The 15,071-nt window shown below is 37.7% G+C and overlaps 1 protein-coding gene and 1 pseudogene across 4 annotated transcripts; one reads left to right on the forward strand and one right to left on the reverse strand.

Moving 5' to 3' along the window:
- Positions 1-1,504: 1,504 nt before the first annotated feature.
- Positions 1,505-14,691, reverse strand: LOC103719220 (uncharacterized). 4 transcript variants are annotated; one of them, XM_008808359.6, is made up of 3 exons: positions 14,555-14,691; positions 12,785-12,898; positions 1,505-2,077 (listed from the first exon to the last, which is right to left on the reverse strand). In XM_008808359.6, exons 2-3 carry the CDS (start codon positions 12,813-12,815, stop codon positions 1,680-1,682), a joined length of 429 nt encoding a protein of 142 aa, XP_008806581.1. In that variant the 5' UTR covers positions 12,816-12,898; positions 14,555-14,691; the 3' UTR covers positions 1,505-1,679. The 4 variants fall into 4 exon arrangements, with proteins under 4 accessions (XP_008806581.1, XP_088559291.1, XP_088559292.1 ...); XM_088703165.2 differs by having other exon boundaries at positions 12,785-12,913; positions 14,555-14,616; XM_088703166.1 differs by lacking the exon at positions 14,555-14,691 and adding an exon at positions 14,492-14,552.
- On the forward strand, positions 8,474-9,772 carry LOC149753047 (uncharacterized; annotated as a pseudogene).
- Positions 14,692-15,071: the final 380 nt, after the last annotated feature.

Consider the following 15,071-nt stretch of genomic DNA (forward strand, 5'->3'; position numbering starts at 1 on the left):
GTATTTTCTATCAGTACTCTGCAAAAAATTGCTATGTTTATCTTTATTTAAAATATAAGACATGTTTTACATTGAGACTACCATATAAATTATTGTTCGCATATATTTTTCACACCTTATCTATTTACTATTTTTACTCATATAACAGAAAGGTGTACAAAAATTTCAAATAGAAGAAACAACATAAAGTTCATATTTGAACTATAAATTTAAGTACAGTGTGTAAATAATATCCTTTTATGTTTGTTTTAAAAGTATTTCAGCAAAATCTCATAGTCAAAGGGGACCCAACAAATAAGATACGGGGTATTAATGTCCCATAATAACTGTTAAAGAGATTTTATAAGATCTTGTCTTGTGGATATCAAGCAACACTTTTTTTAATCTACAATAAAAGAAAATTTCATGGATTAGATTTACTTGAAGTAATTTTATATTCATTTCTTAATCTAATATCTTTTAAATATGGTGTTAACTAATCCATAGAGAAAGAAAACGAAATTACCATTTTACCAATCATTGGACTTAAGTCATCAATAAAATACTGCTTGAGGTAAAATGACAACCCGGTTAAGGGTGTAAAGCAACTCGCATATGATATTTAGTCTTTAACTAAATTTATTAGTATTTGTTTTCCGTAACAATTGATAGATCGTTTCGTTAGCAAATAAAGTGATGGAGGGTGGCATCTTCCTCAGGACAAAATCTTCTATACATGTCATCTATAATGCTTAGTAAAAGCCCATTATGAAGCCACCAAGGTGGTAACTTAGTGGCACTAGGTGTAATTTCTATTCTCATGATCCCAAGTTCGAGTCGCTGCGGCGTTGATTAAAATATGGCTTCGGCCATTGCTTGGACATGAGGCATAGGAACGCTTCTTGGACCTCTAGTAGCCGGGATGGTGCCAGCTGTGATGTACTCACACGTGGGACTCGAGCCAAAGCCTAGAGGAGTAGTTGAGTCGGGCCCACGGGTGGAAAGGATATGAGTAAAACCGGTCGGGGTGCTCAACACACGGCCATTTCTGCCCGCATCGAACATTCTCCTAGTAGGACGGAGGCCCAGTGGGGGCTGCTACGCGGGGGTGGGCTTGTCCCTTCCTCCCCCCTTCCTCTTTTCTTTAAGCAACAAAAAAAAAAAGAAGCCCATTAGGAAAAAGAACCCCTAATTACAAGTCCTAGATACTCTGCACCAAAGCAAGAATGGCCAGTGCTATGGAGGGAAAAGAGATGCAATGTTAAACCATGGCCACCCTATAAATTAATGGATGAAGATGCATACAAAGAAGATCAGGTTACCTGAAACAGCTTGCTACATAATAAGAAGCCAAATTGAAGATAAGAAGGCATTGGCATATCAATGTTTTGCAATGACGCGGATAATTATCTGCATTTTGGTTTTCTAGGTGTTACTTCCTGCATTTGGGTTTTCCTAGGTGTTAATTCCTGCATTGTAACCATTAACTGTGCAAGGATAAAATATATAGACAGAACAAACCACATGAGAATCTGCAAGCATAATATAACAGAGAAGTAATTCCACAAATCTGGGATAAAATACATGACAGTACAGGAAAGAGCATCATAAACCACTTCATAGTATCTGAAAGATCAAGATACAGTGATTTTGTTTAGATGCGCAACAGTTTCAAACATCATCAACAGGTAAAAAGTTGATCAAGACGATTTCTCATCCATTGATTCGGTCCACCCAAGACCTGGCCTTGATATTTCCTCCTGCGGTTCTTCAAAATCCCGTGCATCACGAAGTGAAGCCTCAAAGTCAGTCGAATCAATCGCAACAGGTAAGAAACTGCTTATATCATCTCTAGCTCCAAAACCTCCAGCTCGTATGACATCATCGGTTGTTATGGCAGCTTCCATGTTTACATCTCCAGTATTGTTCTCATTTCTCATACCAGCGCTTTGTTCCATGACCTTGCCATTGACTTTCTTCATGTCATAATCTTCACCGTATTTCAGGGTGTCATCATCTTGGTTTGGGGGATCCTTTAACTCCATTTCATGTTTAGTTCCTTCCTTTGTTTCATTTGTCACATCATTTGCATTCTTCTCTGACAAACAAAATTCAAATTTAATCTTCTATCAGACAATTGAGTGCTTAGCTGTATATACAAACATGAAAAAGAGAAACAGAAATTCCATAAGCAACATGAATAGAGGACCCCTTAAATGTGCTGACAAATGCGCGGAAATGGCTAATTTTTCACAGGCCGGAAATGTAGACATAATCAATATTTTTGGAAACTTTAGTACTCAATGGCATTATTTTACATTTTTCTGAATTCAATAGTTTCCCATTCCAACTTGAAATGGAATAACAGATTTGCAAGTGAAAGTGAAGATTAGCAACAACCGAAATTGGAAAGAACAAGTCTTCTATAGTTGAAATTTTAGTATTGAAACTTCAACTTGTTACACCAAGAAAGCAAAAAGATGACAGCACATCTAAGCAAACCGAATTACATCAAAAAAATTAAATTTTTCATCTTAATGTCCACATTTGTGAGATAGTAAATTAAGTAATCAAGTAAGTGCACTGAATCGGCAGATTCTGACTCATCTGAAATTCTATTAAAGTAAAAAAATAGATAAAATAATCTATACTTTCCCCCCATAATATGTTGCTCAAAGACAGAATTATGGTTCTCAATCTCACAGTAAGATAAATGATCAAATCTTGCATTGCGGAAATCCTTCTGCCACGGTTTTACCATTTTAGGACACCCTCACACCAAATGCATCGTATATACTTTCTGAACTTGCAACTGTAAAGGTTCTATAACAGGAAGAAGTCTCACAAGAAACTATATATTTCTGAAACAATAATTTTATCATATGTAAAGTGGAAGCACATCCCTCTCACTCTCTCTCCCTCTCTCTCTCTCTCTTTGTGTGTGTGTGTGCACGTGCACGTGTGAGTGTCAGCTTGCAGCTCTCTTTGTACTGCAGTATAAGTAATTTGACATCAATTTTCTAGCTTATGCATAAATATTCAAACTATCAAAAAGAATAGAAAACAAGAAGGAAAGGGGAAAAACACGTCTTTGAAGGTAAGACCCAGTGATGTAACAATTACTTGTGGCAGTCTCTTCTTAATGCAACAAAGAATGTTCATTATAGAAGGTACGAGCAAGCATTGCAAAGCTTTTGCCAGACAAAAAATCTCAGCACCCATACCTATTATATGAACTTAGACACCACAGAATGGGCCGGAGGTAATTAATATTAAGAATTGAATGAGAAATTGAACTAGCACAGTGTCAAAAAACACGCCACAATAGGTCAGCATCTTGAATTATTGAATTATCCAAAAATTACAACAAGAGCTTTAGTCTCATAGTTAAATGCTGATTCTAATTGTTAACTAACAGAGACAATCATCATGTTAGCTGGACAACTTGTTCAGTGAGCACACGAATCTTAATATACTCATAATAAGTAACAGATCGCGAGTAGCTACAGGCCACTAGCTCCCTTAAAATACTTAAATATTGGGAGATAAATCTGCAGCCATTTGTGTTCGGCATATCCCTATGTCATTATACGTCTTTAGTTTCAGCACCATCTTAAGAAGGGTCAAGACACTTTATCAAGAAAAGGAACATCATAAAGTCAATATAACAAATGCATATGCTAAAATATTTTTGTTTCCCAGTCAGAATTTTGTTAATTCAATCTTAATCTAACACTAAATACCACACAAGAAAAATAAAATGTATACATCCTTTTATCTTTGTTTCTCATACATATTTTTTGCTTTCTTCTTTGTTTGACCTTTGGCTCTGCCCCTCTAAACTTCTGCTTCTACATGAGGTAATATTTGTTCCTTTGTTCATGTACTATAGTCCTCTTTGATGCAGCGTGGGTTGTAAATTTTCTAAGCACTTAGTCCTTCCCACTGATGTCCACACCACCATGACCCATCCGCTTGTGACGCTTTTGACTTAGCACTTTGATGTTCAACCTTCTCTAATTTTTTCAATCAGGGTTGGCAGAACCATCCCAAACCTGGCGGTTCCGGCTGCTTCGAGCCGTCCCAGTAGCTCACCGGGAAGGTTCCAGCAACAAAAATGAAAACTATTGCCAGAGACAGAGAAGGAGAAGAAAAAAGAGTAAAAGAGAGAGCAAGTGGGGAGGAAAAGAGGCCAGCGGAGGGCAGTCTCTCCCTCTCTCCGCCTACTCTCTCTCTCTCTCTCTTTTCCTCTCTCGTTCTCCCTCTCCTCCATCTCTTCTACTGTGTTGGTACGGACCCGGCACGACCCGACACAGATCCGTACCGACTCGTCCTATCAAGCAACCGGTACGGTGCCAGTACCGGTTCCGTTGACGCTGCTTTCAATAGTTCAAATTATTTTTTTTATTAATTTTTTGACAACTGAATGTGCTAGGGTATATCCATAAGTCACAAAGTAATGTTATCACAGTTTCAAATTAGGCTTTTGAACAACATTAGGCTTTGAACTTATTAAGATTTTCCATAATTTTTCTGCAGGTTATTAAACCTCAAATTTACAAACATCAACTCTCAATAGCAATCTATGTCGAACTTCTCCCCGATGACAAAATGTCCTATAGCAAATTGCTTATCAAAAGAGGTTGGCAAAGACTAAGAGCCAGTCTTGTTTGGGGACACAGATCGTGTTTGTTGCTTTGAAGATGTCTGTTGTTATAAATCTAGCCATGTTTTGGCTTATCTAGCCTCCTTCCACCCCCTCCCCCCTTCTCCCCCACCCCCTCAAAAGGTAAAAGGAAAAAAAAAACAAAAAAGAGATTAAAGAAGCTTACAGAACCAATTTATGTCGGATAGCCAGGTGAAGGGAAAGACTTAAGGTAATGAGGTTTCTGGATGCTAGGACTAAACTTATTGATGGCAGGAATTTCTTTTTGGAAATGAGAATTATCAAAGGTGAATGATATCGGAAGTTTCCTGATTGAAATGAATGCAAGGGATGACTACAGTTTGGCCTATGAGGTGTGAATCTAGGGTTATTTTAGAAACATTAAAAACAAGTGCAACAAGTTATAAAAAGAGTAGATGCGAAAGGAAAAGTAAGAAATATAAGATCTGGACTTACTCCAGGATGTTCCTACATCATAGTTGAACTCATTCCAAGGGTATCACATATGACCTTGCATCACATGATGGAATCTAAAACACATAGAAGGCTACTTTGATTCATCAAAAATTCAACATTTCATGGAAACCACTGGGGAAGTGGGTGGCCTCCTTTTTAAATAGATCTAAAAATGGCTTATAACAACAGATGCCCCTCCACTTATAGTCTGACTAGAAATCAGCCATTACTTCAACCCCAAATATAACTCATTATTGACCACATAAAAGTAAATTTTTGACCAAGTAGCAATAAAATAAAATAACCATGACTTCATGCCCACCAAAATATCTTAGGGCTCGTTTGGTTCGCGGGAAAAGAAGGGGGGAAAGTGTGGTCAACGGAAAAGTAATAAAATGCCTCTTGTTTGGTTGGAGTTTTCAAAGGAGAGAGATGGAAAAGTTCTTTTTCCGGAGGAATGTAATTCCCACGTTTTATGGGAAAGTCTTTCCCATGAGGAACATGGGAAAGTCTTTCCCATGAGGAACATGGAAAAGCTACTTTCCCGTGAGGCAGGAATCAAAATATTTTTTTTTCTCTCCAAAAAGCCCCTAAGCTATGACCGACCATCGCGATCCCTCTCCTCAAACCCTCCTCCATCGTAAAAGCCCGCTCATCTTCCTCTTTCCCACTTCGCTCTCTCGATCTCGTGGGTGTTAGCTCCGACGAAAACCTTGGGAAGAATTCGAGTTCTACCAGTCTCCTCTCGAATCCAAAGAGGTAAGCATAATTTCCTTTCAACTTTTTTTTTCCTGCAATCTGTTTTTCATGATAGTCGGGTTTCATCTCTCCGATTCGATGTTTTTCTCCCGATTTCGGAGTATTCTGCAGATTTATGGTCGTAGGTTGATAAAGATTTCCCCTCTTTTTTGTTTTGTGGAATTCCTGGTTTATGGTCGTAGGGATTTTCTTTCTCATTTTGGGAGGTTTTGGGAGGATTTCTTGCCCTGTTTTTTGTCTAACCGTGACCAAAAGGAAGCAAAGGCCGGGAGGATTTCTTGCCCTGTTTTTTGTCTAACCGTGACCAAAACGAAGCAAAGGCCGGGAGGGTTTCTTGCCCTGCCTTGTTTTTTGTCTAACCGTGACCAAAAGGAAGCAAAGGCCAGGAGGGTTTCTTGCCCTGTTTTTTGTCTAACCATGACCAAAAGGAAGCAAAGGCCCCATAGAAAAAAGGAACAGGAGCTGGCTACGAGTCTTCCCACTTGATGGAAGGGACGTGGAGAGTTTCCTGGCCTTAATAGAGTCCTTGGGAAGTTGGGGACAGTAGTTCTGTTTTGGGTGGAGAGAAAGAGAGAGGAGTCCTTTGGTTGGCTTGATACACGTCTGAAGCCACTCTTATCTTTCATCCCTTCTCTTTTTTGGTTCTGGTCTTGGTTTTCCTTCCCTCACCTTACTCCTGATCCAGCTGGGCCATCAGGAAGAAAGATAGGGGGATTGGAGATGGACTTCTTGGAGGGTGGAGATTCTTTTAATTTTCTCCTCTCGGTCTCTTCTCCCCTCTTGGCTGGTAGAGAGAGAAAAGGAGGGAGTTTGGAGATTGAATGGCTGCTGTGCTGTGATGTTGCAGTTGCCGCTTGGGTACTCACTTGAAGGGGATGGTGGGATGGGACAAATTCTTTTTATTATAGAGAGGTCCCTTTCTGAACAAATTCTTTCCTTTACCTTGACCATAAAGTGCCATGGGATTACCTTTTCCTATTCTGCTCTTGCTTGACATTGTAAACAGTACTACCAAGCACTATCTCAGTTATTTAATCAGTATCATGGGCCCTTCCTTTAGCATAAAGGAAACTTTTTTGGTCTATGCATTCCTTTATTTTGATCGGTCAGAACCAACATATTTATAGATGATTTAATTATTTGTTGTAATACTTTTTGCTTGCTTATGGCAGTTATGGCTCGTTTATTTGTTTCTAAAAAGAAGAAGATGGCAAGTACCATTTTGGTAATATACACAGAGATGATGTTGATGATAATGTCAATGATGGCCAAGATTCTTGAAACCTTGGCACGAGTAAATGTTAGGATTCCTAGGGAAATGGTGTATGTTTTTGATAGAACACTTGATGAGAGGGTGATGAATAGAATAGCTAATCTTAGACTTATGATAATGGAGAGTGATCAAATTTGTATTGATCAACTTAGAATGCATAGGAGGGCATTTTGGAAGCTTTGTGAAATGCTTAAATCGATTAGCAAATTGGAGGGGAATAGAAATGTTCAAGTGGAAGAGATGGTTGCAATATTCCTTCACATCCTAGGCCATCACTCAAAAAATAGAGTTATGCAATTGTACTTTCGTAGATCGGGTGAGATAGTAAGTAGGCATTTTAATGTTGTCTTGAATGCTATCTTGAGGCTACATAGACACTTGCTAAAGAATCCTGAGCCTGTCACAGAAAGATCAACAGATGAGAAATGGATGTGGTTTCCGGTGAGTTAATATTACATTTCACATTTTTAAAGGAAATATTTTGGCCTATTAAATTGTTAAAAGTACTGATTATTATATTCATACTTGCATTGTAGAATTGTCTAGGTGCATTGGATGGTACCCATATTAGAATGCGGGTCTCGAAGAAGGACAAACCTAGATATCGGTCGAGAAAGAATGAGATTTCTACCACTGTACTTGGCGTTTGCTCACAAGATATGCAGTTTATTTACGTGCTACCTGGATGGGAGGGGTCAGCACATGATAATAGAGTCCTTAGGGATGCCATTTCTCGTAGAAATGGATTAAAAGTTTCGCAAGGTAATTTTAAGTCTAATATTGCAGCTATTTTTTACTTACATGAGTAGAATAGCTAATTTTTTCTGATTTCACTTTTTTTGTATGTTTTTGAATGAGTAGGCTATTACTACCTATGCGATGCTCGGTACACAAATTCTGAAGGTTTCTTAACTCCATTTAGAGGTCAAAGATATCACCTCAATGAGTGGAGATATGGTCATCAACCCACTACACCAGAGGAGCTCTATAACATGAGGCACTCAAAAGCTAGGAATGTAATTGAGAGATGTTTTGGCCTATTAAAGATGCGATGGGCAATCCTTAGGAGCAATACTTGGTACCCTATTAAGACAATGTGTAGGATCATTTCTGTATGTTGTTTGCTGCACAACTACATTAGAAAAGAGATGTCTGTAGATCCTATTGAGGCTTTGTACAATGAGGAGTGCTCTCATGGCAATTTTCCACAGGAGCAGGGTGCATATATTGAGTATATTGAGTCATCTACATCTTGAAATGCATTCAGGGCTAATCTTGCTGCCCAAATGTTTGAAGAGTGGCAGCATAATAGAATTTGAGAAAAAATTGTGATCTTTGTTGTGTTTAATATTTGGGGCTCTTAATATTTGTATGAACATTATGTGTTATGCTGTAATCCTTGTTTAATATTTTCCTTGCTATGTTATAATCTTGTGTTATATTAAATTCTTACTTAATAGTTCCCTTGTATCCATTCATTTAGATAATGCAAATGTAAGATCATGTCGTGAGGTTGTGAATGTATAACTATTATACATTGTAGATTGTGAATGTATATCTATAATATATGAGATTGTGAATGTAGATATGAGCACCTCAATAGCTGGAGAAGCATCAACAGGAAACAAGAGAACAAAGTGTAACAGAAAATGGGGTTATGTGGAGGATGCAAAGCTTGTTGAGGCATTGGTTGAGTTCGTAACCCGAGGAGGTTGGAGGGGCGATAATGGGACTTTTAGGAGTGGGTATTTGCAGCAATTGGAGAGACTAATAGAAGAGAAGCTTTCTGGGTGTGGACTGAAAGCAACACCACATATCGAGTCTCGGGTCAAGCTCTTGAAGAAACAATACAATGCTATTGCAGAGATGTTGGGACCTAACTGCAGTGGATTTGGGTGGGATGACATCAACAAGTGTGTGACCTGTGAGGAGGATACTGGGTTAAGATAAATTGGCATTATAAATTTGTTTATTTTTTCTATGAATACCTTTCATACATGTTGTGTTACTTTTTTTTGTTCTTTTTAATGCAGAGTCACCCAAATGCTCAAGGTATGAGGAACAAGCCTTTTCCTCACTTTGAGGACTTGACTAATATCTTTGGAAGGGATCGTGCTACCGGAATGGGAGCTGAAGCACCTGTAGATGCTGTTGAAGAAATAGAGATGGAGGAGCAACAGTATCCGTACACATCACCAGCCATCAATGAGAGCCAAAAGGCAGATAGCAATTTTGTTGGTCAGAATGTCAATATGAATACTCCCCAGACAGCTACTAATACTGAAGTTGCAGGTCCAAGTAGGCCAACCAGAACTAAGAAAGCTAGGCATGAGGCCCTTGAGGTTGTGAGAGATCTTACATCTGAGATGACTAAAGTAGTAGGCATGATGGCAGCTGCTGGAGATCATATTGAGAAATTGGCTCAACGTTTTAAGCACGAGTCTGAGACTGCAGATAGAAGAATGACAGTGGTCTATGAGGTGATGAAGGTGCAGGGTCTTTCTCAATCTGAGATTCTTAAGGTGGGCAGAAAAATTGCAATGGACCCACTGGAGACTGATTACTTTTTCAGTCTTCCAGATGACTATAGAAGGGCATATGTTTTAACTCTTTGCTCAGAGTTTCAAAGTGGGATATAGCTAAGTTGGGTAGGGTTTGTGTATCTTTTTGGGATATTATGTATTGGGTAGCTTTTTGGTGTAGGCCTTATTGATAACAATGGATGCAAACACTGCTTTTGGATCAACTACAAGTTTATGTTTTGCACTTTCTGTATGTTGTTTCTTGTTTCGTATGTTGCTAGGTGCTTACTCGTATGAATTTGGATAGTTACTTTAATGGATAACAATGGTTATTAATATCCTTCTCTTCATGAGTTATTATTGGTCACTATCATCATGATTTGGGTAGGTCAATGGACGTTTTGGGGAGAATATATGTGCTTGCAGCCAGCAACATATTTGACTTATAATGACTTGCTACCTTCAATGATGCAGCGAACCATAGTTGACATTCTTAACACGTTAAGAATGGCTGTCAGGCCAAAGATTTAACTATGGTGGCTTCTAATATGAAGTGTGAAGATGCTTCATCCAGCACATGAGTATTCATGTGACCATGTTGAGATGACCAGAACCTCAGTTTTCAGAAATCATTCAACAGACTAGTATGTAATAAAGGATAAGTTATACTTTGTTCACAGAAATATCAACAAATGGCAAGGATAGCATATGGTTCTTCTTTTTCCTTCAAGAGAAAGAGAACGGTGAGATGCATCGCATTTTAAACTTCATTGGTAGCAAATAGCTTTCGCTAGAGTGAGACTTGAGGATTTCAGGTAGGCAATTTTGTTGTAATTACCAATCATAACTCGTGCTAGATCCAAATTTGATGGTGGCAAAGCTACTTGTCAAGGGACTAGAGTATCGCATTTTTATTTTTTCCTAAAAAAGCCCTTCAGCATTAAAGAGGCATTAAAGACCTAATTTTTATTAAGGGTATAATAGGAATTACACATAACTTTTCCAGAAAAGTGGATGGTCAACCAAACATAAGCGCTCTGAAAATCTGTCACTTTCCCATTGTCAGCCAAACATGCCAAAAGTACTTTCCCAGGCATCCTCTTCCCAGGAATCTACTTCTCAGAAATCATATTTCTAGGAAAAAAATACTTCCCGCGAACCAAACGAGCCCTTAATGCTCAGAAAAACAAAACAAAACAGTAGAAAATTGCATAAACCTAACTGATGACTCAAACAATAAAAGTAATATCAACAAGACTCCAATATGACTCAGCTAACTAATTACGACTTGATTGACTCAACTAAAGAACTTGATCAGCACTGTAAGCTTTTGGTATGCAAGTATTAGCTACTGCAATTTTTAGAAAATCAACTAGGCTAATAGCTTTTGCATAACTTCATTAATGAGATTACTGTATTTTTGGTTCTTCAATGCTTAGCCTACCAATACAAAATAAATAATGCTTTCTTCACAGAAATCTAAAGATGGCTATGTACGGTCTTCTCTTGGTCAAATAGGGCCTATTCCTGGTTCAGGTAATTCATAGAGCAAATTTGGCAGTTTAGTCTATGTATGATCATGCATATTTGGCTAGACATCCGTCCTCCTAAACAAAGCCCCAAAATTCTCATTACATATAAGATAATAAGTACCAATAGTTGACGTCACACTTACCATGTTGAGACATGTTTGTGATTGCAATTTGATCTGGAGAACATTTACCCACTTTTTATAGGTTTCAATCATCAGGGACGTTGGTTTTCCCTACATAATTAATTTGATGTGATAATCCCATGTCAACTTCACAGACATGTAGGCAACCCAGCACCAATCAAGCTCCATTAAAGACTTTGATGGAGAACGCAAGCTTCTCCGAATCCTACGAGCTCCCATCAACTCATCAAAGAGACTGATTTGTCTTTCCATCGGTTAGCCTGTTAATGAATGTGTTCACTCAGTTAATTCATTTTTTTTTCATTATGATATACTAGCTCACATACTGCTACCTTCAAGATCACATATCACAGGATCCTTTTTATCACTTCTGTTTGTTCGGCTTGAAGCTTATTTTAATTTCCATCAATTTGGTGAAGAGACAAACCTATGCTTCATTACTGGTCTCTTCCTTGAAGATTAAATTGCCTTTCATAATCCATGGAGAAGATGTTTTTTATACTTGAATACCAGATAGATATATTGATGCACCATTTTCCGATTTGACTCCTGTAAAAGTTATTTGACTTGATCATGTATTGCAAGTCTGAAAGTCATCCATATCACCAATAATCAGATATTTCACAATGACACATTGATTTTTTTTTCTTTCTCACCAACTCTCTTGCATAACCCCCAATGATCTGACAAGCAGTGACCGCTATGTGCTTATACACCAGCAAAACACATTACCGTCAAACATACTACTTTATACCTATGTTGTATTGTAACACAATACCAGCCTAACAATGCCAGTCTTGCATCATGTATATACTGATCTATCTCTGGTTAGTGGCGTTTTCTTGCTTATATTCTCAAGTATCAACACATCAACAACAACATTCAACATTGGATGTATAACGAGGATATTTTGTAGAAAAGGTAAACTTCAAGTTAAGAAGACATCATGACCACTACATAGTTTCAAAATTACCAAATTGTTATTGAATTAACATGGGAAAGTATTTGAATCTTCTATTTATATTCTTAGATGGATACCCAACTTTGGCCACCCCGACACAATGCCTTTTGATCTATTTTAGGAAAATCTGGAAAACTCCATCGATCGTTCTTATTCTACTAAAATTCATCAGACCTTTGTCTTTCAATACAAAAGATGTAAAAAAGGTTAAGCATTTCCAGTTCAAGCCAGAAATATTGGCAACGGATCCTGCCATTAGTCAAAACAAATCATGCTGTATTCAGGTTTAGACAGGGAGATGCACAGGTTTCTGTTTAAATATTTAACAAATGGACATACTCCATAACATAGATCGGGGAAACATGTGTATGAATTATACATGATACTTTATGCATAAAACAGTATACGAAATAAAGAACCAAAATGTCATGTAAGCAATTTATTGATTCCAGATGAAATAAGAAGTAAAATAAAGACCAGCATCTGATATTACCTCCAGAACAAGCAGCTGTACTAAAATCCATAAATCAAATTAAGTTTCCCCGATGTTTCTTTTTGCCACAAATCCTGGAATCCCTCTTACAGAACCTTACGAACCACTTGCTACCTGCATGATTGTCTTCTACAAATCATTATCAGCATGAAATAAACTAAGTAAGTTCTGGCATTTTTTGCATAGTTAATACTTCAAAAAGTTAGTCAAGCATGATTCATGATCATGAAAAAATATATAAATATGATGCATTAAGGTTCAGAAATACAAACTGTCAAATATGAACTTGAACTTTCAAATGCAACTCTTTATAAACTATTGGCAGCAGAGACTGAATACTCTCAGTAATTGGACATATGAACATAAATAAGGTGAAAATGGGAAATCAAGAGGCTCCAGAGCAGCTCCTAAATTAAGGTTAGTTGTTTCAAATAGTCTAGGGAGATGATACTGTTCCATTTTCTTGAAGCCAGTCCATAAACAAAACTAAATAGTACCAAAAGAATGAAACCTACAGCTGTGGAATAACAAAGATTCGTCCAGTGTTTGAAAATCTTGTAATCAACAGCTAATGATTTGACTGTTAGCAGATGGTGTTGGTATGACCAAAAAAAATTTGAAAAAGAAAGATTTTAACAACTAAGAATCCAAGGATCAACAAAGGCTACTGTCCAAGACCATAATAATAAAACTATAAACTTGATTTTTTTTCTATAAATGACTCGTGACTGCTAATAAGTTGGTGAGATGCATCAAAATAAATAACTCAAATTTCAGCAATACAAAATTAACACATGTTTTCCATTCAAAGTTCTAAATCTAAGCACTAGCTTCTAGCAGGACACATGATTGAAGAAGATTGCAAGCTCTACCACTTGAGCTAAGACAACAGTGTCATATTTAATTACTTTTATTGTGTTATTATTCACGAGTTCAATATAGTTTATGCAACCTACAGTATATTCTGAAAGTTAAAAGTTATGATATTGAGATACTATGAAAATATGGTAACATTAAACAGAGTTGCTGAATCATAGAATGATTGAATGACCTAGAACCAAGGAACTTAGGCATTTAGCATCTTTGTGGCAGTAATAGGGAAACCTTAGGTCAATTACTTGGGGTTCACCTGGATTTTTGACAACCATGCCTAAATTTTTAATACTAGATATTTTTTTCTCTTTTCTTCCTGGCAAAGGAATTTGGATCTTTTCATCATTTCTTTGTCGAACTTTCCTCCGGCACATTTTTTTCAATAGCCACATTTATAATGATGCTAAAGACCATTTAACATGTGGCTTATCAAGGCAACGCAAATGACATCAAGAATACTAGACCACTGACTACTATAAGGGGGAATACCATTTGACCAGGAAAAGGCTCCCTGATTCCCAATTCTATGTAAGCAAAGCAGTTGTCTGAGGTTCTTAGAATCAACTAAGTGACAATGCTCAAAACAGAAGGCAAGTATTTTGCCACTCCTTCAAAGTCCAAACAAAGATTAATATTGATAAATCTTCAACGTAGGCACCCCTTTCCAGCAAAAAGATAATATCATAGGACGTAATCCAACAGCCCACTCAAATCTCCTTCTAAAAGATTTCTCATATTAAGTTGAGCAACACTTATTTCAGACGAAAGCAATAGAGAGAGAAAGAGAGAGACAGTCTAATGGAACTTTTAGAAGTTCAAATGCCCCCAGAATACCTCAACGATGAAAAGAATGGAGAGAATGAAAAGAAAATGAAAGGGTTGGAACCGAATCGTTACCTCTCCGCGCTCTTCTAAAACTGCGGCAAAAATGCCCGAACTTTCCTGCCCTCGCAAAACAAAAAAGATCGATCTTGCTGGTCGCGAACTGCGACACGCCAACACGTGTACGGGAATAATGCCGGCACGTGCAGAAGTGGCCCGGAGGGGGGGGGGGGGGGGGGGGGGGGGGGTTGGAGTTCACCAGGCCTAGGGTGCAAATCAATCGGGCTGAGGTCGCTTGTTTGGGGCTTGGCCCAAACTCAATTCAATAGAAAATCAGGTCGGATCGAATTCACCACTACAATTTTTGACTCAACGGATCAGTTCGGATTAATGTATAATTCGAAGCCAATGCAAAAAATTCGAATTCGGATCAGATTCGATTCTGGTCAATCCATTCATGGCTTTAAAATTTATTTACACCTCTGCCCAAATAATTTTATAGTTATCGGGTCGGGTTGGGTCGTAAGATTAAAAACTCAAAATTATCCAAATTTCAAATGGGTCGAATTAGATGAGGGTAAATCTAAATTCA

Source organism: Phoenix dactylifera, chromosome 8 (assembly GCF_051530095.1).
Source record: "Phoenix dactylifera cultivar Ajwa chromosome 8, Ajwa_hap1_PhDact_Kaust_v1.1, whole genome shotgun sequence".
Lineage (NCBI taxonomy): Eukaryota > Viridiplantae > Streptophyta > Magnoliopsida > Arecales > Arecaceae > Phoenix > Phoenix dactylifera.